This window comes from Watersipora subatra, chromosome 2 (genome assembly GCF_963576615.1).
Source record: "Watersipora subatra chromosome 2, tzWatSuba1.1, whole genome shotgun sequence".
In the NCBI taxonomy this organism is placed as follows: Eukaryota; Metazoa; Bryozoa; class Gymnolaemata; order Cheilostomatida; family Watersiporidae; genus Watersipora; species Watersipora subatra.
Genome location: NC_088709.1, coordinates 37,125,548 through 37,149,898, shown reverse-complemented (window position 1 = coordinate 37,149,898; position 24,351 = coordinate 37,125,548). Strand labels below are relative to the sequence as shown.

The window sequence follows — 24,351 nt, the reverse complement described above, 5'->3', positions numbered from 1 at the left end:
ACTCGAAGGTTGAAGGTACAGTTGGAACTATCAAACTGTCACTATTTGGGACCGTTATCAAGCTGCTACGGTGAACTATCAATAGAACATTTGGCGATTGATAAACGAATCAAATCCGATGCATTTAGTGGTACATACATGTATCCTGTTACATAAGTGTGTTTGTTTGTGCATGCATGTTGGTGGGAGTTTGGTGTGTGCAAGCGTGTTTGCGCATGACTGTGTGTGCGTGACCGTATGTGAGTCTGACTATGTGTGTGTGCAAGTGTGTGTCTGTTTAATCGCCCAAGTGTGTTTCTGTGTGTGTCTCTGCGTGTGAGCTTGTGTATTTCTGTGCACAGCTGTGTCTGTACATCTTTGTATGTTTGTGTATCTGAGTTTGGGTGTGCACGCGTGTGTGTGTGTGTCGCTGTCCGTGTCTGTATGTATGCCTTTGCACGTTTATGTCTGTGTCTGTTCTGAGCAAGTATATAAATGTATTTGTCCGTCTCTGTGTCTGCGTGACTATTATTAGAGTTACCATCAAAGCTCTGCAAACATTTTTCCAAATGCGGCAATTTCGCGAGATTTAATGTGGGGAACTTTATTCAATCACGCGAAGCTGTTTTAATCTGTCAAGAGGTTACCGTGCACTTTAAAAACAAGTTTTATATCCGCAAGTAAAAGATACATTTAACACTATTTAATGTGTGTTTGAATACCTGTGTGTGTGTGTGCGTGTGTGTATGCATGTGCGTCCACGTGTGGGTGTGTGCGCGCTTGTATGTGTATGCGTTTTGTTTGTATGTGTGAACATGCATGTGTGTGTCTATGCAAGTCTGCGCATCTGTCCTCGTGCTATGTGTATGTGTCTTTGGAGTTGTTAGCATTCTTTTGGATGTGTGTCTGTCCGAGTCTGCGTGACTGTCATCGGAATTATCATTATTTTTCTTCAAACTTTGCTTCAAATGTTGTAGTGTGCAAGTCTAGATTACTTTTATTGATCGCTTACTAGCATCATTTTTTGACATATATAACAGCTGCTATAACATATATAACAGCTGCTATAACATATATAACAGCTGCTATAACATATATAACAACTGCTAATACATATATAACAACTGCTATAACATATATAACAACTGCTATAACATATATGACAGCTGCTTTCAGTTTAAAGATGCAACCGTTTAAAGGTCAAGGCCAAGATTACCCGTATAGATACTATTCTACCCAGTATCTATACTAGGTAGAATAGCACCCATATAGATACCGGTACAATTCTACCCATATACGTATAGATACCGGTACTATTCTACCCATATACGTATATACACTGGTAACTATTCTATCCATATACGTATATACACTGGTGCTATTCTACCCATATGAATACTGGTCGAAAGTATTGCTAAAACCTTCATATGCTCATCAGGACTTGATATAATCAGCTGGTTTTTATCATTTCTAATTCTTGTAGAGTCTGACCATCTTCAAGAAGACCTGGCAGAGCTGACAGGAGAGATTTCACTTAAACAAAGAATGATTGAAGAACTCGAAAGGAGCCAGCGACAACTGCAAACAATTCGTCAGCATTACGAGGATGAAATGCTCAACTTGCAGGACCAAATAATGGCTGTTGAACGAGAACGAGACCAGGTCCTAAGCAGCTTAGGTAACCTCCTGTTATAGCTAGTATATGTTAGATCAGCTGTTATAGCTAGTATATGTTAGATCAGCTGTTAATAGTTAATCAGCTAGCTCTTAACAAGTTATAAAGTTCAGTCCATACAGTGCTATGGCTTTGGTGTAATAATCTGTCATTTAGATAGTAATTGGTATGCGTTTGATAATCTTAACGTGTAGCTAGCTTTGCAACCAGCTAATTCGTAACCGGACAGCAGTTACCAGGATAGCAAATACAAATGAAATAAACTGTTATGTGAGTTCCGTTTTCAGGCAGCAAGAAGCAGCAGTCGGAGGAGCGGGTGCGCAAAGTTAAAATGGACTTTGAGAAACGGCTGGATACCATGCAACAGGAGCTCAATAAGGTAAATACTGCCAAGAAGGAGCACGCCAAAATGATGAAGAACCAAGTTGTCTACGACCGGCGCATCAGGGACCTCAGTACTGAACTGAATGAGATGAAGAAGATAAAGGTAGGCTTGCTGACCGATACAAAAGCTGTGTTAGTTAATCCTACAAAGAGAGAAATCACCGCTATATTTATATCTGTGTTAGTTAATCCTACACAGAGAGATATCACCACTATATTTATATGTGTTAGTTAATCCTACACTCTGAGATATCACCACTATATTTATATCTGTGTTAGTTAATCCTACACACAGATATCACCACTATTTTTATATGTGCTAGTTAATCCTACACATAGAGATATCACCACTATATTTATATGTGCTAATTAATCCTACACAGAGATATCACCACTATATTTATATGTGTTAGTTAATCCTACACAGAGAGATATCATGACTATATTTATATGTGCTAGTTAATCCTACACTGAGATATCACCACTATATTTATATGTGTTAGTTAATCCTACACAGAGAGATATCACCACTATATTTATATGTGCTAGTTAATCCTACACAGAGATATCACCACTATATTTATATGTGTTAGTTAATCCTACACAGAGATATCACCACTATATTTATAAGTGTTAGTTAATCCTACACAGAAAGATATCACCACTATATTTATATGTGCTAGTTAATCCTACACAGGGTTATCACCACTATATTTATATGCGTTAGTTAATCCTACACAGAGATATCACCACTATATTTATACGTGTTAGTTAATCCTACACAGAGAGACATCACCACTATATTTATATATGTGTTAGTTAATCCTACACACAGAGATATCACCACTATATTTATATCTGTGTTAGTTAATCCTACACACAGATATCACTACTATATTTATATGTGTTAGTTAATCCTACACAGAGAGATATCACCACTATATTTATATGTGTTAGTTAATCCTACACAAAGAGATAGCACCACTATATTTATATGTGCTAGTTAATCCTACACAGAGAGATATCACCACTATATTTATATATGTGCTAGTTAATCCTACACAGAGAGATATCACCACTATATTTATATGTGCTAGTTAATCCTACACAGAGAGATATCACCACTATATTTATATGTGCTAGTTAATCCTACACAGAGAGATATCACCACTATATTTATATATGTGTTAGTTAATCCTACACAGAGAGATATCACCACTATATTTATATGTGCTAGTTAATCCTACACAAAGAGATATCACCACTATATATATTTATGTCTTACTTAATCCTACACAGAGAGACATCACTACTATATTTATATCTGTGTTAGTCAGGGAAAAGTTTGAATGGGAAATAATTGTTTGGCGTATGAGTTTTTTGGGATCTTCGTAATGTGTTGACTATTGCACCACCACATGATCTTGGTTTTGGAGATCTCGACAACTATGGTGATGCTATTGCAGGTGCGACTGATGGCACAGATGAAGACGGAGTCAGAGAAGAATAAGATTAGTGACCAACGAAAGAATAAGGAGCTGCTACAGCTGAAAAAAGAGAAGCGGCGACGAGACAATCAGGTGCGCATGTTGGAGTTGCAAAACAGACAGGAAGATGCCATACTCAAGGTTGGTCTTTAACAACACTCAAATGTGGGTCTCTAAGTTTTCAAAGAGTGCCTTCATTAATTACGGGACGAATATAACAGTCTACTGATGTTTTAATTAATTCTGTCGTAAAAAGTAGGTGGCTTGGGATAGCCATCGACATTTCATGTATCCTTGACATATAAATCATTTTTATTTTATCCTAGCCTTTGCATAAGTCAGCGTATTGTGTTGCCAGCGCAAGCACGAAGAGGTCAGTCAGTTGAGGAAAAGACAAAGAGACTCGTCCGCCTCTTCTAGGGTGATGGCCAAAAATAGGGCAAACCTCTCCCATAAAAATTCATCTGGCAAAACTTCATCGTCCTCTGCTTCTTGGCACAAGTCAGCAGCTCTTCTCTCCCAAGGTAAATGTTTGCATCGTCTTTTTTAACCTCTTGGTCCTAATCAATCTGCCAAATTTGCTTCAGAATGATTTTCATTTCTGGACAGTATTCTGGTAGCGAATATTAGTTACTGAAGAACAACTTATAGCTGGGCCATAGCACTAACCTGGTCGTAACTTATAGCTGAGATAAAACTAGACAATGTTAAATGAGCAATTGCAGAGTAGATAACTGCTTGTTGCTCAGACGGCGATTTACTATTTGCCTTTTGTTGATACGTCTAGCGCATGTTATCTCATGTCACCTCATGTTATCTCACGGCACCTCATGTTATCTCATGTCACCTCATGTTATCTCATGGCACCTCATGTTATCTCATGTCACCTCTTATATCAAAGTTTCTCACAACCTGTTGTTATAATCTCAACTTACTAGTGACTTTTTCTTCTGATTACAGCCAAACCTATAGTAATATAAAATAATCTGCCACTTAAATTGGAAGAGTATTTTTTGTGTATGGCATGTTTCTTATATAAACACATTTTATGTTGTCTTGTCCTCTGTGCTAATGGACACTATGTTTTACTTGATTACTCTAACTCAGGTGGCGAAAAGCAAGTGGGACAAGCTTGAGCGGTACGTTACATCCGTTGTTGTGCGGAAACAGACAATTGCCAACATGGAAGCTGAGATGGATCTTCACATTAGCAAGCGAGAACAGCTCAGCAAGAAGATAGATGCGTACAGTAAAAGGCTGGACACTGCCATTAGGAGAAATGAGGTCGGACACATGTATAGTCATTACTCTTAGGCTCTTAAAACGGGCAAACTTCTTAGCTGACGCATGGCATAAACATCTGCTGCGACTACACAGATCGAGACTACTGAATAACTAGTTATGTTTTACAAGTATCAACCTAGGTCAAGTAAAGATCAAAACATCTATTGGATGTTGTCATTACCCTTATTGGAACATGATTGTATTAATTATATATATATATATATATATATATATATATATATATATATATATATATATATATATATATATATATATATATATATAGAACTATATTTCCCAACTAGGAGGCTTCTATCAATATATAATCCATGTTAGGAGGCTCTGAAAAATTAGGAGGCGTCCAGGGAGCCTCCTAATTCTAGCAGTGTTTATAGTGCTTAACAACCCTATAGAAGTATTTTAAACATGATTCCCATAATCACCTTATATATCTATATTCATATATATGGAAAAGAGGAGACAACTCCAACGAAAATGTGTAATTTCCTATCAATAAATTATCAACTCTAGGAGGCTCTTATATATGGAACTAGGAGGCATATATCAATTTTAAAACATTCTTACTTTTAATTGTTTTGGTATCGTTTCAGTTAATAGCACAATCTATTTAAAAACATATTGCAATAAGTTTATGACTAAGCATCAGCCAATACAAGGAATTAGCAGCTATGTCGGATACAGCCAGTTTTGCTAATATTCATGATATGTAGCTTTATTGAGAAATAAAGTTGTATATTAACAAACTACAATACATTACAATTTATTTGCTGACCCTCTTTATGGTTTTCAAGACTGCCATTTAAGCACTCCCTTTTTTGCAGGGTTTCTCATTGATCTGCTCTTTTTTGTGAAAATTCACAATAATTGCACATTATGGTTTCAAATGATGTTTAAGCATGGCTGTAGTAAAAGTTTAAATAAGTCTATAATCAGTACAATCCATATTTTTGCTGCCGTTGCATCCAGCCACAAAATAAATCTTTTTTTGAAACTTTGCATCCGAAAGCAATACCTGAGAGATGGTTTCTTAGTCGAAGAATAGATTTTTTAAATTTATTGAAGTAAAGTGGCAAAAGTATAACAACAGTATATAACAGCTAGAGAGATGTGGCTGTTATAATGTTGCTGTGGCTGTTAGGACTATTGGTTCGTCACCCATGTAGTCTACTAGAGCTTGGTAGCAGCAGAATAACTACATGTAAGGGAGCACGTCACATTTGGTAAGTTGTTCATGTTATTTTAGTCAATTTACAGTTTGTTTACTTGAAACATGCAGTTGTATAAAAGCAGTATAAATTTTATTTAATATTGAAATAGGACTAGCGTGAAAAAAGTATGTTTCAATTATTATAATTTTTAAGGAATGTAGCACAGAACACGTTTGATATATTTTTTTACATCCGTTTATGTCATCCAACTGCTGATACTGTTCTGCATAGAAAAATAAAGAAAGGTCAGCATTATAATACCATAAAGGAGAATATCAAAACTTTTTGTAAAATCCTAAATTTGGACTTCATTATTGTTACACGAATGTTGAGTTTTGTAACATCAACACAGACACGCCAGCTGACACTTAATAGTTATTTTAGTGAATCAGTTAATTCTCCAACTTTAATCTACTTTCAGTTATTATTATTATAATTGTTGATGCTTTTTTATAGTGATAAGTAAAGTTATTAATGTGGTTCTACCAACAGTCAAAACTGATATTAGAATAACATGATCATTATGTAATTGTATTATTGTTATCATGAATAGTGAGAGTTTGCGTATCTCAGTTATGATTTTGTAAGTAATAGTAGTACATGCATAGGCATAAGCAAGTAAATGGGGTATATGCAGCATTTGAATTTTAAAACTTTTAGTATTTAGTTTGAGTCTTGTGTAGTAATTGTGTAGTAGTTAAGAGCTTAGCTGTTTTATAGAGCTTCAGAAGTAGGAGGCAGACATTCAAGTTTGCCAAAAAAACCTAACCAGTGAACTAAAATGTGTACTTTGCATACATTTTGGTTTGTATATCTGTTTATGCTATTTGAATTATCTTTTCATTTTTTGTAGAAACTTGGTAAGCATTATTGCCAAGATGGCATATTCATCAGATGGCAGAGAGTATTAGAAAAAGTTGGATGTTCTTTTCTAGAAAAGGTATGTGGCTAATTACACGTTGGTTTGCATAAAAATATGTCAAAATAATCAAGGTTTCATCTACCAAATTTTATAATATTTTTGAACATATATTCATAATTATAGATTACAAACTATAAAACATTATATCAGTAAGGTTGTATTTTGAAATGTAGTAATGTTTGACGTTTTGGCAAAGTTACTATGATAAGCAAAACTTTAAATTCACCAACACAAAATATACTGTACAAAGTTTTACTGTAACTAGCAAATGTATACCTGACGTAAGAATGTAACATCATGCCCAAAAGTAGTTTTTCTTTGTATAGTTGCAAATAATCAATGACGCTTTAGTTATAGATAACTGCTGGATGAGAAGCATTGATGGCCCACACCAAAGACTGATTTGCAGACATCAAATTAAAGGTATGCGATGTTGCAATAAGTTGCTGTAAAATAGCACATTATACATATGAGCCAAAAATTAGTGGGATAATTTGATATAGCCATAGCTTCAGTAAGAAAAGTTGTCAATTTTTATAGGCATTGTATTATTTCAAACGCTTACATAAACCATTATGCCACTTTTGTGTTCTATTCATCTATTATTGGCAGATTACATAATATAAATAGCGCAAACCAATCAAAGGAATGTAGCATAGCATAAAGATTTAGTATTGCTCTTCTTAGTCTTTATGTGTCATGGTAGCAATTGCTTAGCAATTGCATAATTATATAAAATGAATAGTTTTCTATGGTTACCTGTTACCACTTTTAGTTACTCTGCCAACACTGAGAGTAATTATCAGGTTTGAGATATCATGTTTCGAGACAAGTGATTGACAAATATTTTGTTTGTTTTTATTCTTACTCTACCGTATGCAAATTTATGCTAAATCTATCAGCTACTGCCGTATGCACATTTATGCGAATTTTCCAACAATTGCGTGGTCACCTAATTTTATCCTCCGTTGAAAACATAACCGATGATTTTAAAACTTTTATGGTATTGTCAGTGTGGTCCAAAGATTTCTCTAAAAGATTAGTCTAAGATAACCAAGCAGTTTCAAATTCTTTTTTGGGAATTTTCAAAATAAAAATGGTCATTTTTTGTGTAGGTTTTGTTAAGTATCGCGCAAGTCAGAAAACAGATAATTACTTATTTTGATGACATTATAGCCAATTCAAATTCAGATTTTTGTGATTACACAGATAGTTAAAGTAGCAGCAGTGACTCTGATGATAGTGAAAGTAATAGTTTTGTAAGTGTAAGGGACATTGTAGAGCATCGTTTTAGCTTCGTAGCGATCGTAGCTTCACATAGCTTTAGCAATGCACAAAGTGAAGGTACATTGATTTTTGCATAGCACTATATGTTAATATTTTAGCAAAATAAAATATATTACAAAAAGTTTCTAGATAAAGTTTGAAGTTGAAACAAAGTTCTATACATGCTTCATGTACATATCATGAAGCTAAATTGGCAATTTTCGGTGAAATGGCTGGCGGTAGGCCGGTAGCTTAATTTGTACATGGGTGGCAGTAAAAGGGAAAAGCTATAGAAGAATTAGAGATACAAATGTATGTATTGCCTTTTGAATGATTTAGTGAACTTTGATGATTCAAGACAACGAGTTTGGCGAATGATATATAATATTATTTAAGATGCTGCTGAAGTTGCGCAATGACTTGCATTTAATAGTTTGTTAGAAATTCAACTCATGGCTTTTAATTATTACCTCAAAATGTTGAAAACACGTGATAGGAAGGGTCAGAACACTACTAAAACTCATAGTTGCTCAAACCTGAAATACAGTAGGTTTTATACAATTTTCTATACAATAACAAAACTGCAAAACTATTGGTAAAAATATAAATAGCAATATATATTATTATTTTTGGCCTTTGGTATCGGGCAGCTTGTATGCAGTTTGTTTGTTGATGTTAACAAAAGTTTTACTAATAAGTTACATAATTTGCTCAATTATTGGTGTCAACTTTAAAATTTAAAACAAATGTAGTGTTAGCACTTTTAGAATATACTACAAACAACGCAGAGGATTTTTTTGTGGCATATGACTTGAATTGAAAAGTTCTCTGAAAATGCAACTTTTAATTGCCCAATTTAATACTTTAAAATATCATGGGAGCTCATAATGAAAGCAACTTTAATATAATTTCAAGATGCTTAAAGCGGTACAGATGTTATGTTGACAAACATTAAAAGGTCACTCTGCACTATGGCTAGTAAGTATTTACATGTATTTAGATTTTGCTTTGATGCTTTCAATTAGGTAGTGTAAGAAATCTATTTACATTAGCTAAATTACCAGCATGTGCAATACCCAGCTTTGTTTCTTATCCATCACAAACATTTGCCAATGCTTATAATAATTCATTGCTCTTTTTCAATCTGATTTCTGAACCAAAGGTAGTTTTAGCAGTATAAGAACATATACTTCACTTCCTATAAGTCTACTCACTGTATTGTAGCAGCAAAGGCCATTTTTTTAAAAGGTCTGTAAGAATTGTATTACTTATTTTGACTTCCATTGGTGCTCGTAGCAAATATAATTTCAGTACAACTTGCATCAATAAAGTTATTATTACTTGTTTCGTAAAGTATTTGGAGCAAAACAATATTTTATGTGCACAACAAACATTTTTGCTGCAAGTTTTGGCAAAAACAGCAGCAATTTTTGCTGCTGTTTTTACCAAAACAAACTAAAACGTTTATTTTTATGTTACATTTTAATTAAACAGCATGTTCTATTCAGTTATTGCTGTCAGTACTATGCAGTTATTGCTGTCAATGTTCTTTGTGCATTCTTGGCACACTTTTATGTTAAACTTCCAATGCATTAAACACCTTAGAAATAAAGTGTCCAAACAAGGATGCATAACATGAAATTTGTCACTGGCTTGTTTTGACCTATATCTAGCACTCTTTAGCCAAAGGTGTCTAGCTTTACTAAAAAATTTGGTAGTGAAATTGTACATAAATTCATTGCCTGCATACACGTCAATCATGATACCTATGCTCTTATTATGTGTGTTCTACTATTGCCTGCTTAGCTAATTCACTTTCTACTTCTCAATAGCCTCAGCCTCCGAATGAAAGCTATTGTTGTTATTCCTATTCTTTGTAACTTTATAATGAAGGAGGTTGTGGTTGGGCAGCTCATTTGCTTTTCACTCTATTAGAAGTATTGCAGCACAATTATAACTGCAGTAATAAAATCTGCACAGAATTGCATAATGTGGTCTTATTCTCCAAGGTCTTCTCACTAGCAGAAATCACCTATGTACTTATGCAATTGTGGTTTGTGCTCATTAGACTCGTTAGCCATGCCACATTAGGAGAATGGTTTGACTCATTGTCCTAATGTGGCATGGCTTGCTATCTTCTTGCATGCTAGTCAATTGATTAAATAGATTGGAAGAAACAAGTCAACTTCTCATTCCTACACAACCTAAAGACTTATCACATAAGTTCAACCTTCTAGCGAGATTATAGCCGCTAAACCTTTTGCTTTTTTCATGCATCTAGCCATTTAGGGTTTTGTAGCAGCAGAAGAACAGACTAAGCATGTCACAATTGGTATATTTGTTTGTCACAATTGTTTTATATTACTTTTGCCAATTTTGTCATTGAATTAATTGTACCATATTATGGTGAAAAGGCATCATGAAAAGTATTTTACTTTGCTTCAATACCAATGCAAAAGGTTAGACCGGTAGTGGCCTATTTTGATAATTAGGGCGAGCCAGTTTAAATACTATTTCTAAGCAACTTACTCATGTCATCAAATTGTGACGGCAAACAACAATGCGTAGGTTTTCGCAGCTATTTTGGATTTGGACTTTACTGCCTTAATTGCAGGATCATAATATTGTCAAGTTAAAAAGGTGAAGAAACCCTAACTTCATAATGCTAAAAGAATGAAATTATTACTAATTTTCATAAAATGATAACTTTGTAATTATACACGAGGGTAGCTTTGTGAGATTAACCGACACACATTAAAATTATTATGGTAACATATAGCATGGTAGCCAGCAATTGATGAATATCTGTGACTCTGTCGATGCTCCTAACTTTTGTAACTTTTTAAAAAACATTAAAATTATTATGGATGCTTTTTATTCTGATTAGTAGTGTTAGCTGATTGATAGCACCAAACAGGCGGAATTATTAGTATACTATACTGTCCTGAGCAAGCAAAACGCCGCATCTTGATATTTGTGAGTTGTTCAGCACAAGCACAAGCACAAACGCGTTTTAGTCAAGCCTGGCATCAGTATTAGCAGTATTTTAGTTGTTTTTTTATTTATTATGGTGAGATATCCAACAATCTTTAGCGAAAAAGTTTTTTCATGAAACTTTAAAATCAAAGGAGTTATTTCACTTAGAGCATTTTGTTTGCTTAAATTGACAATTTACTAAGCTGGCACTAGGCAATCAAAACGCCCTATCACAGCAGATAGGGCCTTTTGATTGCTTAATTGGACTGGATTCTCATTGTTAGTTTGCCACAAGACCATTTGCCATTACTGGATTATCAAAGGATTACAAGTTTAAATTCTGATATTAATCCGCAATTAGTCAACAAAATGATATATGTTGCTATAGCAATAAGATTAAGCACTTAGAAGTGCACTAGCTTGTACGAGCTGCCTTAAAACAACCAAATGTATGTGCTTCAGTTTCGCTTCCCTTTGTTTATATACTCTTTGATTACATAATGCTGCTCATAATGTCCAACTTTGTGTATGTTCAGGTCAATCAAAACGCTGTATCTGCAGATAGAGCACTTTGATTGCCACTTTATGTGTGGTAAATGTGGATAGGGCGTTTTGCACATTGTGAAAAGTGCTATTTCTGGTGGTCTCAGATATATGAAATTTCGAGACATGTTAGATCTCAACCTAAATTACATATAAGCACAAAAAAGTGAATTTTGAAAAACTTGTCAGATAGGGCGTTTTGCTTGCTTAGGGCAGTATAAAGTTATGATAATGTATTATTTATATTGTAATTAACAAGTTGATGCATTTTAGTGGTAATTTGATACAGATTTAAACTAGAGGCTGAGTCATAAGTAGGTGACTGGAGTAAATGAAACCCTTTAAATTGTTGAAGCTTTAAAATCTATGTTTCAATTTTGTAGAAGAATATCGCATGAGATAAAATATTACTGCTTCATGGAATTTTAGTAATGGGAGGAATGGACACGGATTTGCTGAAAAACCTAAAAATTCAGGCATCTTTTGCATCAAGTTTTAATCTGCATAACATCTGTTTGGGATATACAAATTGTTTTGCTTATTTTGGTAGAAACCTGGTCACCGCATCCAAGCACTATATCCACATGATGGAAAATGGTACAAAGCACAGCTGAACGCCTTTTTGAAGGGGGGTATGTTGCTGATTAACGGTTAATTTACACAGGAGCGCGCCACATTAATAAAAGTTTTATTTCACAAAGTTTATAAGAAATAAGATTACTGTAAAACCTTTGTTTGAATGCCATGGCACTGCAGTTTTTAACCCTTCCAATTATAGTGGCAAAAATTGTCGATTGCGCTTCATAGTATATGTTCAACTTTTATTAGCTTCAAATTCTATCTAAAACACTTTTGTTATAGATTTTATTTTTCCAACACATTATAAAATAGCACTATTCAAAAAACTTAATGCATTCCTACTTCGTGCATTGCTAAAGCTATGTGAAACTACGATCACTTCGAAGCTCGAAAAACGTTGCTTTGCCATGTTCCTTACAATACGAAACTATTACTTTGACCACCATTGGAGTCACTATTGGAGCTGCTACTTTAATTATATGTGTAATCACTAAAATCTGAATCGGTCATCAACAATCATCAATAATGTCATTAAAATAAGTAATTCTCTGTTTTTCAATTCTGGATGTACTTGCGAAAGCTATAATAGCACTAACTAATTTGAAAATCAGAAATAAAAAATGTTTCTTTTTAGGTTGAAAAGTCCTAAACAAAAATTTCAAATTGCTTCGTGAGTTTAGGGTAATTTTACAGGGAAATCTTCGAACAACACTGTCAATACCATAAAAATTCTTGTACTACAACATAATATTATTATGCTTTATTATTTATCTTGAGGTGTTGACTGATGTTCTAAAAAAGAATCAAGGAAATTGACCAACCAGAAGCTGAGATATAGCCAACCAAACCCAAGTCTACCAAAAAACATAAGCGTTTTGGTAATCATCATTATATGACGTATGAAATCGACTTGTGTGCATTGGTCAATTAAACCAACTAATGTGCTCTCCTATAACAATCACGGCCTTTTAATTGGTTTAGTCCCTGGAAGTATAGAACAATCAAATTGAGCCTAACAATCATTGCTCTGAGAATTCCGAACCAGTCCCTCTGACGTGTAGATTAGTTTTAGCATAAAATGATTACACGCATCTATTATTTTGCAACATTTCGCTATCTTGCTAGTTCAGTTCAGTTTTGTTGTTCTCTCACTTAGCTTCCTTATTCAGACTCATATTTAGCGCTTTTCAGATTTCTTTAACTATAGCTAATAAATGGAATCAATTAAATCAATCATTAATCTCGGTTATCAATTGGACTTATGTACAAATTATATTAGTTACATCATTTATTCCATACGCAGTTATATTATTATTTTGTATAATATGCATTATGATTATTATATTAATCATAAAAATAATTATAGATAAGATAATAGATAAATAGAAAAATCAAATCAAAAGTTATCGTTTTCTTTTCATACAGCAAGAGCAAAACGGTCAAGTTATTCTTTTTTTAAATTATGGCTGTAGTGAACTTACCGTCTGTTAATAGTGGCAATAATCATGATAATCTACTGAATGCTGCAGTAGGTACACAGTAGAAAAATGATGAATGATAAAAAATCCACAATCCCATTTCTTATTCTAAACAAACTGCAAATTACGGATGTCGCATGTAGACTATACACAGGTTTTTCGTTGAACAGAGGATCTTCGGAGAAGATCCGTAGAGATCGAGTTGAAATTTGAAGCACAAGAGTCAAAATCTGCTCTTCTGTTTTGAAAAATCATGGCAAGGGGTTGTGGGCAAATGCCTTTACCACATGTTTGCTTGATTTTTCTGAGAAACCAGAGCTACATGTAGTCTGTAAATTCTTTACTATCTCGAGAAGCGTTTCACATCTCGTAGCCTAAAACAATCATTATACGTAACGGTGGTAAGGGTGCGCAACACCGGCACATGACCAATAAGTCGATTTCATATGTCATATATCTCCGGATTTTCGAAGAGTTTTCCTCTGATTCGTTATTAGGTAGACCTGTGTTTGGCTGGCTATATCTCAGCTCCTAGTGGGTCAATCTCCTTGATTCTTTTTTTAGAACATTGATCAATGCCTCAAAAAAACTAATAAAACATAATAATATTATGTTTTCACTATTCCTTAAGCTATAGAATAATTAGCGGTACAAATATTTGTATTTCTTTTTGAATGATTTGGTGAACTTTGATGATTCAAGACCATGAGTTTGGCAAATGATATATATAAGATGCTGCTGAAGTTGCGCAATGACTTGCTTTTAATAGTTTGTTAGAAATTCCACTCATGGCTTTTCATTGTTACCTCAAAATGTTGAAACAACCTGATAAGAAGGGTCGGAACACTACTAAAACTCATAGTTGCTCAAACCTGAAATACAATAGGTTGCATATAAATTGCAATACAAAGACAAAACTGGAAAACTATTGGTAAAAATATAAATAGCAATATATATTGTTATTTTTGGCCTTTGGTATTGGGCAGCATGTATGCGGTTTGTTTACTGATGTTAACAAAAGTTTTACTAATAAGCTACATAATTTGCTCAATTTTTGGTGTCAACTTTAAAAATTAAAACAAATGTAGTGTTAGCACTTATAGAATATTCTACAAACAAAGTAGATAAATTTTTGTGGCATATGACTTCAATTGAATAGTTCTCTGAAATTGCAATTTGTATTTGCCCATTTTAATACTTTAAAATATCATGGGAGCTCATAATGAAATCAACTTTAATAGAGTTTAAAGATGCTCAAAGCAGACGGATGCTATGTGGACCAACAATAAAAGGTCACTCTGTACTATGGCTAGTAAGTAGTTACGTGTATTTAGATTTTGCATTGATGCTTTCAATTAGATAGTGTAGGAAATCTATTTACATTAGCTAAATTACCCTCATGTGCAAGACCCAGCTTTGTTTCCTAGCCATCACAACATTATGCCAATGCCAATATTATAATTCATTGCTCTTTTCAAAACTGATTTCTGAGCCAAAGGTAGTTTTAGCAGTATAAGAACATATACTTCTTTTCCTATGGGTCTACTCACTGTTTTGTAGCAGCAAAGGCCATTGTTTTTTAAAAGGTCTGTAAGAATTTTATTACTTATTTTGACTTCCATTGGTGCTCGTAGCAAATATAATTTCAGTACAATTTGCATCAACAAAATTATTACCACTTGTTTCGTAAAGTATTTGGAGCAAAATAATATTTTGCTCCATAGCTAGTATATATTCTCCAAGCTTACCAAAACAAAATAAAACGTTTTTTAAGTTAAATTTTAATTAAACACCATGTTCTATTCAGTTTTTGCTGCCAGTACTCTGCCCTATGTTGGTAAAACTAGTTACTAAACCAAATTTTAGTTTTTCTGCTCGCCGCTCCAGAGTATTTAATCAACTGAGCTAATTTTTACAAAAGACCTGTATTACAAGACAAAGAATGTTCATATTTATTTTGAATGATCAAAGCAAAACCTAATCCTCAATAATCCCATTGAACTAGTTATGCAAGCAAAATGTTGAGTAATTATGCCAGGTATTCTACTGGATTAACTAAAAAAATCAGAAATTCACTACACAATAAGAAATAACTTTTTTTGGATCATTTTCCAAATTTAAGTGAATGTGTCTGAGTAGAATGTTTTATCAATTTCTTGACAGTTCAGGGCATTATTATTACTGGTAAAATGTGAATAATAGGACTCAGTATTACTATTGATCAATAAAACCACCCAAAGTCGAAAGATCTGAAGTTAGAAAAAATTTGGTGCCGTGCTAGGTTCAGCCCGACTGATCATCGCTAACAATAAATTGCAGTCAAAAAAAAGTTTTGAAAAGCGAAAATGCCCTCAAAATAGAATGTTATTGTATTTTATTGGCTCTCTATGTGACATTAATTTTTTTCTTGGTTTCTACATAGACACAATGGGCTTGTTTGGAATCTACCCAATTTATGGTGTTGCGGTATTGCGCCGGTTTTGCAACCTGACTTTCCAGGTTCCATCCCCGAGTGGGGAAATGTTTTTACTTAACGTTCTAAGAGTGGCTTAAGATGAATAGAAAGACATTTCTGTTATTGTATGTTAGATTGAGTAACTAAGTATGTTGTGCAAGTAAATCATATTATTACTGTAGATAATATGCACAGCAAGGAAAAATGTGTGAGTTTCATTTTAGCAGTCACAGTAACTGAGTTGCGTCCATGCATTGTTTCCAACTAACTTTTTTAAGTTTTTGTATGCAGTGCAGCAGCGATATGTTACTGAATAAGAAACTATAACATAGACCATATTTATAAATATTGAGTTACATTATTTGTTTATTTTAATGAGCAGAAAGCTATGCAGCCTAAAAGAAAATGGAGAGTTCAAAAAACCATGATTGGAAGATTTAGGCAAACTACCAACAAGTCAGAGCTGTGTACTGTTAAAAGAAATTGGTGTTTGAAAATTATAATGATGACTTACGCCCGAGCCCACAACTTACTCAAGAAGCTGCAAAATTAAACTGGCAGCAGGGTCTTGTTGTTGTTGAGGCTTTTGTAATATCGCATTAAACTTGACGTCTGAATAAATTTACTCCTTTTGGCGACTAAGCAACAACCATTCTATGGTACTTTAGTTGAATTTTTTGGTATCAAGCATGGTGGCTGTTGTTGTTTTATATACACATTTATGGAATCCTACCTTGAAGTTTAACATACTATACAATATGTAAGTTTTAACAACAATTAAATTATTTCAGAAAAAATATTTGGAAATGTGCAACAGAGGCCGGTTTGCCCACAACTCATGATCGCACCAATAGGCACAAAGATATAGTAGATTCTATAGTAAAATTTTGTGAGTGTTTTTAGATAATTTTGTTACTTTTCTGAAATGTCATAAGTCAGATAAGTCATTATGCGTATAAGTTGTTAAAAGAGAACAAGATTTTATGGCTTCTTAGCTAATGTGTGCAAGTTATGCTATCTTCTTAACAAAGTACATAATCGATCATAGCCTTCTGAAGTATGTACACTGTATACGTCATAGGTACCTCTAGAACCTATATTTAAGTTAAATAGCTTTTTACATATGTGAAAGGTATATCGCTATAAGATACAAGTTGTAAAGTTTCATGCAACCTTCTGACTAGTCTATAAATTATGTTTGTTATGTAATAATAACCGATAAATAAGTTATAGCAACCGACTAAATGATATATACATGTAAATAGCAGCAACCTCTTAAATAATATACAATTCATAGCAGCCTCCTAACTGATATATAAATTATAGCTATCAACTATGAAAAATTCAAATTATAGCAAGGTCTTATGTGATGTATAAGTCATAGCAACATCCTAAATTCTATGTAACTCATAGCAACCTCTGCAATGATATGTAAGATATAGCAACTTCCTAAATGATATATAAATAGCAGCAGCATCCTAATTAATATATAATTCATAGCAGTGTCCTAACTGATATATAAATAGTAGCTACCAACTATATGAAATTCAAATTATAGTAAACTCTTATGTGATCTATAAGGCATAGCAACATCCTAAATTCTATGTAACTCATAGCAACATCTGCAATGATATGTAAGATATAGCAACCTCCTAAATGATGTAAAAATAGCAGCAGCCTCCTAATTAATATATAATTCATAGCAGCCTACTAACTGATAAATAAATATATGCTATCAGCTATGGAAAATTCAAATTATAGCAAGGTCGTAGGTGATCTATAAGTGATTACAACATCCTAAACTATATGTAACTCATAGCAGCCTCTGCAATGATGTGTAAGGTATAGCAACCTCCTAAACGATATATAAATATCAGCAGCCTCCTAATTAATATATAATTCATAGCAGCCTCCTAGCTGGTATATAAATAGTAGCTATCAACTATGGAAAATTCAAATTATAGCAGGGTCTTAGGTGATCTATGAGTGATACCATCATCCAAAATTAGATGTAACTTATAGCAGCCTCTGCATTGATATGTAAGTTATGGCAACCTCCTAAATGATATATAAATATCAGCAGCCTCTTAATTAATATATAATCCATAGCAGCCTCCTAACTGATATATAAATAATAGCTATCAACTATGGAACATTCAAATTATAGCAAGGTCTTAGGTGATCTATAAGTGATAGCATCATCCTAAATTATATGTAACTCATAGCAACATCTGCAATGATATGTAAGATATAGCAACTTCTTAAATGATATATAAATAGCAGAAGCATCCTAATTAATATATAATTCATAGCAGCGTCCTAACTGATATATAAATAGTAGCTACCAACTATATGAAATTCAAATTATAGCAAGCTCTTAGGTGATCTATAAGTGATAGCATCATCCTAAATTATATGTAACTCATAGCAGCCTCTGCAATGATATGTAAGTTATGGCAACCTCCTAAATGATATATAAACATCAGCAGCCTCCTAATTAATATATAATCCATAGCAGCCTCCTAACTGATATATAAATAATAGCTATCAACTATGGAAAATTCGAATTATAGCAAGGTCTTAGGTGATCTATAAGTGATAGCATCATCCTAAATTATATGTAACTCATAGCAGCCTCTGCAATGATATGTAAGTTATAGCAACCTCCTAAATGATATATAAATAGCAGCAGCCTCCTAATTAATATATAATCCATAGCAGCCTCCTAACTGATATATAAATAATAGCTATCAACTATGGAAAATTCAAATTATAGCAAGGTCTTAGGTGATCTATAAGTGATAGCAACATCTTAAATTATATGTAACTCATAGCAGCCTCTGCAATGATATGTAAGTTATAGCAACCTCCAAAACAATTTATAAATAGCAGCAGCCTCCTAAATAATATATAACTTATAGCAGCCTCCTCACTGATATATAGATAATTGCTACCAACTATGTGAAATTCAAAGTATAGCAACTTCTCAAGTGATCTATAAGTTATGGCAACATACTTTATTATATGTAAATCAGAGCAGCCTCTCAAAGAAACAAGTTATAGCAAACTCCTAAATGATATAATGATACAATGATATATCTTACTAAAGGGTATGTAAGCTATGCCATGCTATGTAATGTTTCCATTGTAAATATTACATAAGTTACAATGGTAACATTCTAATTTATGTGTAATTTGTAGCAATCTCCTAACTGGTAATCATTATTATGAGGTATGAATTATTTTACCTTCTAATCGATATGTAATTTACAACAACCATCTAGACATTGTCCAAGTTTTGACAGTTTTTCTAGTATGCATATATACAAATTATGATAAGGCGATGAATATATATTGTATGATACCATATTCTCCTAAAATTTCCATAAAAATATATAATATTTAGGAGGTGAATAAATGTATATATATCTACAATGTAAATAAATTAGACCATATAGGAGGCTTACCCATATATAATTGCGTTAACTCCTAATCCCTTATATTCTGAAACCTCCTAACTGGTATATATTTATTCAACTCCTAACTCTGGAATATGGGTATATATATATATATATATAGTAGATATGGGTAAACCATAGTTTATCATTGCACTAATGTTTGTACAGCTATTTACACTTGTGTTTTCTTAAGAAAAAGATCCATCAACTTATAATCTAAAATCGTCCAACTACAACTTGAAGTCAGGCTAATGAATTGTATCAAACTGCAAGTAAAACTTAGGTCTTTAAAATATTTAATCTAACATATCCTGAAATGTTATGCAAGCAGTTCCAATTTACACCAGTGTTCATCACATATCTTTTACAGCAAGTAATAGCCTTTTTCATATATAAATACTTGTTGGTCATCGTTGTCACTAGTTCAAAGCAACTTTCAAATAAAATCGGTTTACTGTGAAAATGAACAAATTGGTGTCATGATTATGTTAATCAGGGATCAACACTTTTAACCAATCACAAATACATCAGTTTCTTCTATTACTACACAGCCATCAGGGGTGTGTGGTGTTTTTGCAAATAATAATTTTGCCAGCGTAAATAGCCAATGCCTTATTCCTTGTGTTTCTCTGATGTTTTCTGTTCTGTTGAACAGAAAACTCTCTACAGACTCTTATTTGATAATTGCTGGCATAGTCATTAATTACATTGCATAGAGTAATCAGTAATGTCACGGTTACACTATATTGCGCTGCAATTTTGTTGATGATATGTTCAACTCATCTTCATAGCTGCTAAAGTCTGGTTTCCATATCGATTGCGAGACTCCGGCGGTAACTTGCGCAGCAAAACGCTTGCGACGTCAGGATCGGCAGCTTCTGTTCACATCTACAGCTGCATTGGTAAACATAATCGCATAATCACATAAAATGTTTGCTCGCCACGCCATTTTGATAATGGTGACCTTCACCTGTACAGTGCATTTCAGGAAGGTTTTGCTTGCGGCTATTTGCGAAATTTGAACAGCGCTAAACTCTTGTGTTGACAGCCGGCAACTACCGGTGGTACTCGGCGGTACCCGGCGTGTAGGCTCACATTTCACCGCCATAGCCTGCGGTGCTGTTGCCGGTGCTTTGCGGCATATATGAGAACCACGCGTAAGGTAGTTGTTGTGTAACTCCTATTCATTTGCAGACGACTGTCGCCATGGACCGAGAAGATCAGCTGGAGGCGATGAGCACCAATATGACATACATTCAGAGTAACGTGTCTGAGTGCCAAAACAATATCATGCAGATGGAAGAGGAGGCGAAGGTTTGTTCATTTGCTTTTGCTATGCGTCTGCTTAGGCTTGTAGTGACTACTGCTAGCATTTACTAACTTTGCATTGCTTCCTGTCTAAGCATTTACTAACCTCGCATTGCTTCCTGTCCAAGCATTTACTAACCTCGCATTGCTTCCTGTCTAAGCATTTACTAACCTCGCATTGCTTCCTGTCTAAGCATTTACTAACCTTGCATTGCTTCCTGTCTAAGCATTTACTAATCTCGCATTGCTTTCTGTCTAAGCATTTACTAACCTCGCATTGCTTCCTGTCTAAGCATTTACTAATCTCACATTGCTTCCTGTCTAAGCATTTAGTAATCTCGCATTGCTTCCTGTCTAAGCATTTACCTAATATATTTCATCAGTGTGTTGTATGTTTAGTAATTATTCATTGCTTTATTTATCCTTTTTAATGTTACAGCGGGCTTAGCTAGCAATTCCCATTCATCGGCCCGTTCCCATAGATGGCTATACTCGAATTTACGTAAGCGCATGTAAATCAGTAAAGTTATCTTCTACAGTTATGCAGCAACATTTGACTTTGTTAATTCAGAATCTATAATCTTTCACCTTTATTTGACATCCACAATGAGTTCATCTCCTATCGACTGGAAACATTTTCTCAATAATTCACTAGAAGCAGTTCATGTTATGTTTAAAACGCTGCCCCTCTAACAACCTTTAAACCTCATCGTACGACTTGCATGCCCTTTCATACCTATCTTGTCTCTCATATAAAATATTATTATAAGCCAAGATAATCTTTTCACCTGTCGTTATTCACTAGAAGAAATGACACTTTTATTCCTATATCAATAATTTTATTATGGCTCAAATTCTTCTCATAGATTCAAGAAACAGTTAACCTGTTATATATTCTTATAGAATGAACCCCTGCTGTTTTTTTCTTGAGTCCTTTTTCATTAGTTTTTATCAGTTAACAGTACGACAAAACAAGTTACATTTACATATTGCGATAGCTCTTTGGTTTGAGCATCAAATTTGGTCATTGCTTTTGCAATCACAACGCAACTCGAAGAACTGGTTGTTATATTGCTTGTAATGATGTCTCTGAACCATATTACAAAATGTGCTCATTACACATACTACCTTACTTGTTAGGATGAGACTAGCTTGACAAAAGCTTTGGATGTCTCCTCTGTTGATGAAAGCAAGTATCTGTTGGAGCACCTTCTCTCTCTCGCTCTCACTCAGGGCTTTGCTTGTACTCAGAAAGAATCTCAATTCAAGGAGTTGACTGCTCGCTACGATAAAATGCAGATGGATTCCAGGTTACGGGATCAGCTTTTAGACCAGGTTTTGCAGGATTCCGGGATAACTATACAGTCGCAACAAGAATGTAAGCCGGCCAAATATTCTAAACACTCTACGTTTACTACCATAGTGTTAAGGATTATCAAAGAGAATGTGAAATGTCTTGCAGATGGTTGTAGTTATAAGCGGTGTTACCTTCTCTTGTGTTAAAATCTACCTGTAGTTATAAGCTGTGGTTCACCTTCTCTTGTGTTAAGATCTACCTGTAGTTATAAGCTGTGGTACCTTCTCTTGTGTTAAGATCTACCTGTAGTTATAAGCTGTGTTACCTTCTCTTGTGTTAAAATCTACCTGTAGTTATAAGCTGTGGTTCACCTTCTCTTGTGTTAAGATCTACCTGTAGTTATAAGCTGTGGTACCTTCTCTTATGTTAAGATCTACGTGTAGTTATAAGATGTGTTACCCTCTCTTGTGTTAAAATCTACCTGTAGTTATAAGCTGTGGTTCACCTTCTCTTGTGTTAAGATCTACCTGTAGTTATAAGCTGTGGTACCTTCTCTTGTGTTAAGATCTTCTCTTGTGTTAAGGTTAATGTGATTGTTTCTATTTGCATCAGTTTACTGGACATTCAATCTTTTTCGAAATTTTTTTAAAGCACTAGTGCAATAAAATGACTATTAAAATACATGACTACGGACATTGCATTAATTCATGTTTGTGAATGCAAGTAAAATTTTATAGGGTGAGCTCCAGCAAATCTATTGAGCTCCAGCAAATCTATCTATGACAGCTACAAGTTCACATACACAGTAAATAGTATTTATAGTAAATAGCTACTATCAGTTTGTATGACAGACCTTAACTCACTCTGTATGACAGGCCTTAACTCGCTCTGTATGACAGGCCTTAACTCACTCTGTATGACCGGCCTTAACTTACTCTGTATGACAGGCTTTAACTTACTCTGTATGACAGGCTTTAACTTGATGGCAAATGGCAAAATGGCAGATGGCAAATTATGTCTCCTGCTGAAGCAACACCTTCTAGATTTAGTTGAAAGTAAAAAAAGATCAACCTTCGAGTATCCAGAAATTTATTAAACAACCAAGATAAAATAGAAATGCTATCAGGGTAAGAAAGTGTGTGTTAAAACTCATTGACAATTTTGAAGTTTGCTTGAAATTGGGTATATATTTTTAAATCTTCAAATTTTCCTCCATTAATTCATAAAAATTTAAAACCCAAAACTGATGAAAAGAGAATTATTTGCTAATCAATAAAGGCATTATTTTGGGATTCGTCATGCTCAGTTTAAAAGCACAGGCTCATATGAGCATCTATTTATGCATTGCAGCATACTAGTGTCATGGTAGCATACTTGTGTTATGGCAGCATACCTTTGTCATGGCAGCATACTAGTGTCATGGCAGCATACTAGTGTCATGGCAGCATACTAGTGTCATGGCAAATACGTGTGTCATGGCAGCATACTAGTGTCATCACAGCATATTTGTACCATTGTCGCATACTACTGTCACTAGCAGGAACTATTTTCATGACCAGGCATTTGCAGATGTATAAAAAGAAATTGTGTGTTAATAAAAGGGTGACAATTCTGTAACTGGTATAGGCTTAAATTTTAGTATAAAAAAGTTCATGAAAGGGTCTCTCCAAATTTAAATATTCCATTTCGCACTATGAGCTATAATGATTCTCTGGCTCTGCAGGCTGAATTTTATTCTGCTATTTTAATTTCAGCAGAGATAAATCACAGTTGACCACTTCTGAAATAAAAGACGTGCGGTTGACACCCCCATCCTCGCCATCGCTGAGCAGGAGACGCCAGCCACTCCAGGACTCTGACAGTACTAATGTATTCATGAGGCTCACCAACACACAAACTGGCGGCACACAAATAAAAAGGCGCAGAGCTTTGGCATTGTCAGCAGCTGTGACAAAGTAATGAGGGCCAAATTTTCAAGTTTAACCCGTTGAACTACTTACGTAATTGTCTTCATGTGTTGACTAACAAATT

The 24,351-nt window shown here is 34.1% G+C and overlaps 1 protein-coding gene across 1 annotated transcript in view; it reads left to right on the top strand.

The window, feature by feature from the left end:
- Positions 1-1,535: 1,535 nt before the first annotated feature.
- The window catches only part of LOC137388172 (kinesin-like protein KIF21A), a 31,719-nt gene continuing 8,903 nt past the window's right edge, over positions 1,536-24,351 (top strand). Inside the window, exons 1-4 of the mRNA XM_068074676.1 lie at positions 1,536-1,657; positions 1,942-2,141; positions 3,505-3,602; positions 24,075-24,267. Of these exons, the coding sequence (XP_067930777.1) occupies positions 1,591-1,657; positions 1,942-2,141; positions 3,505-3,602; positions 24,075-24,267 (558 nt within the window). The 5' untranslated portion in view covers positions 1,536-1,590. The remainder of the gene's footprint in view (positions 1,658-1,941; positions 2,142-3,504; positions 3,603-24,074; positions 24,268-24,351) is intronic.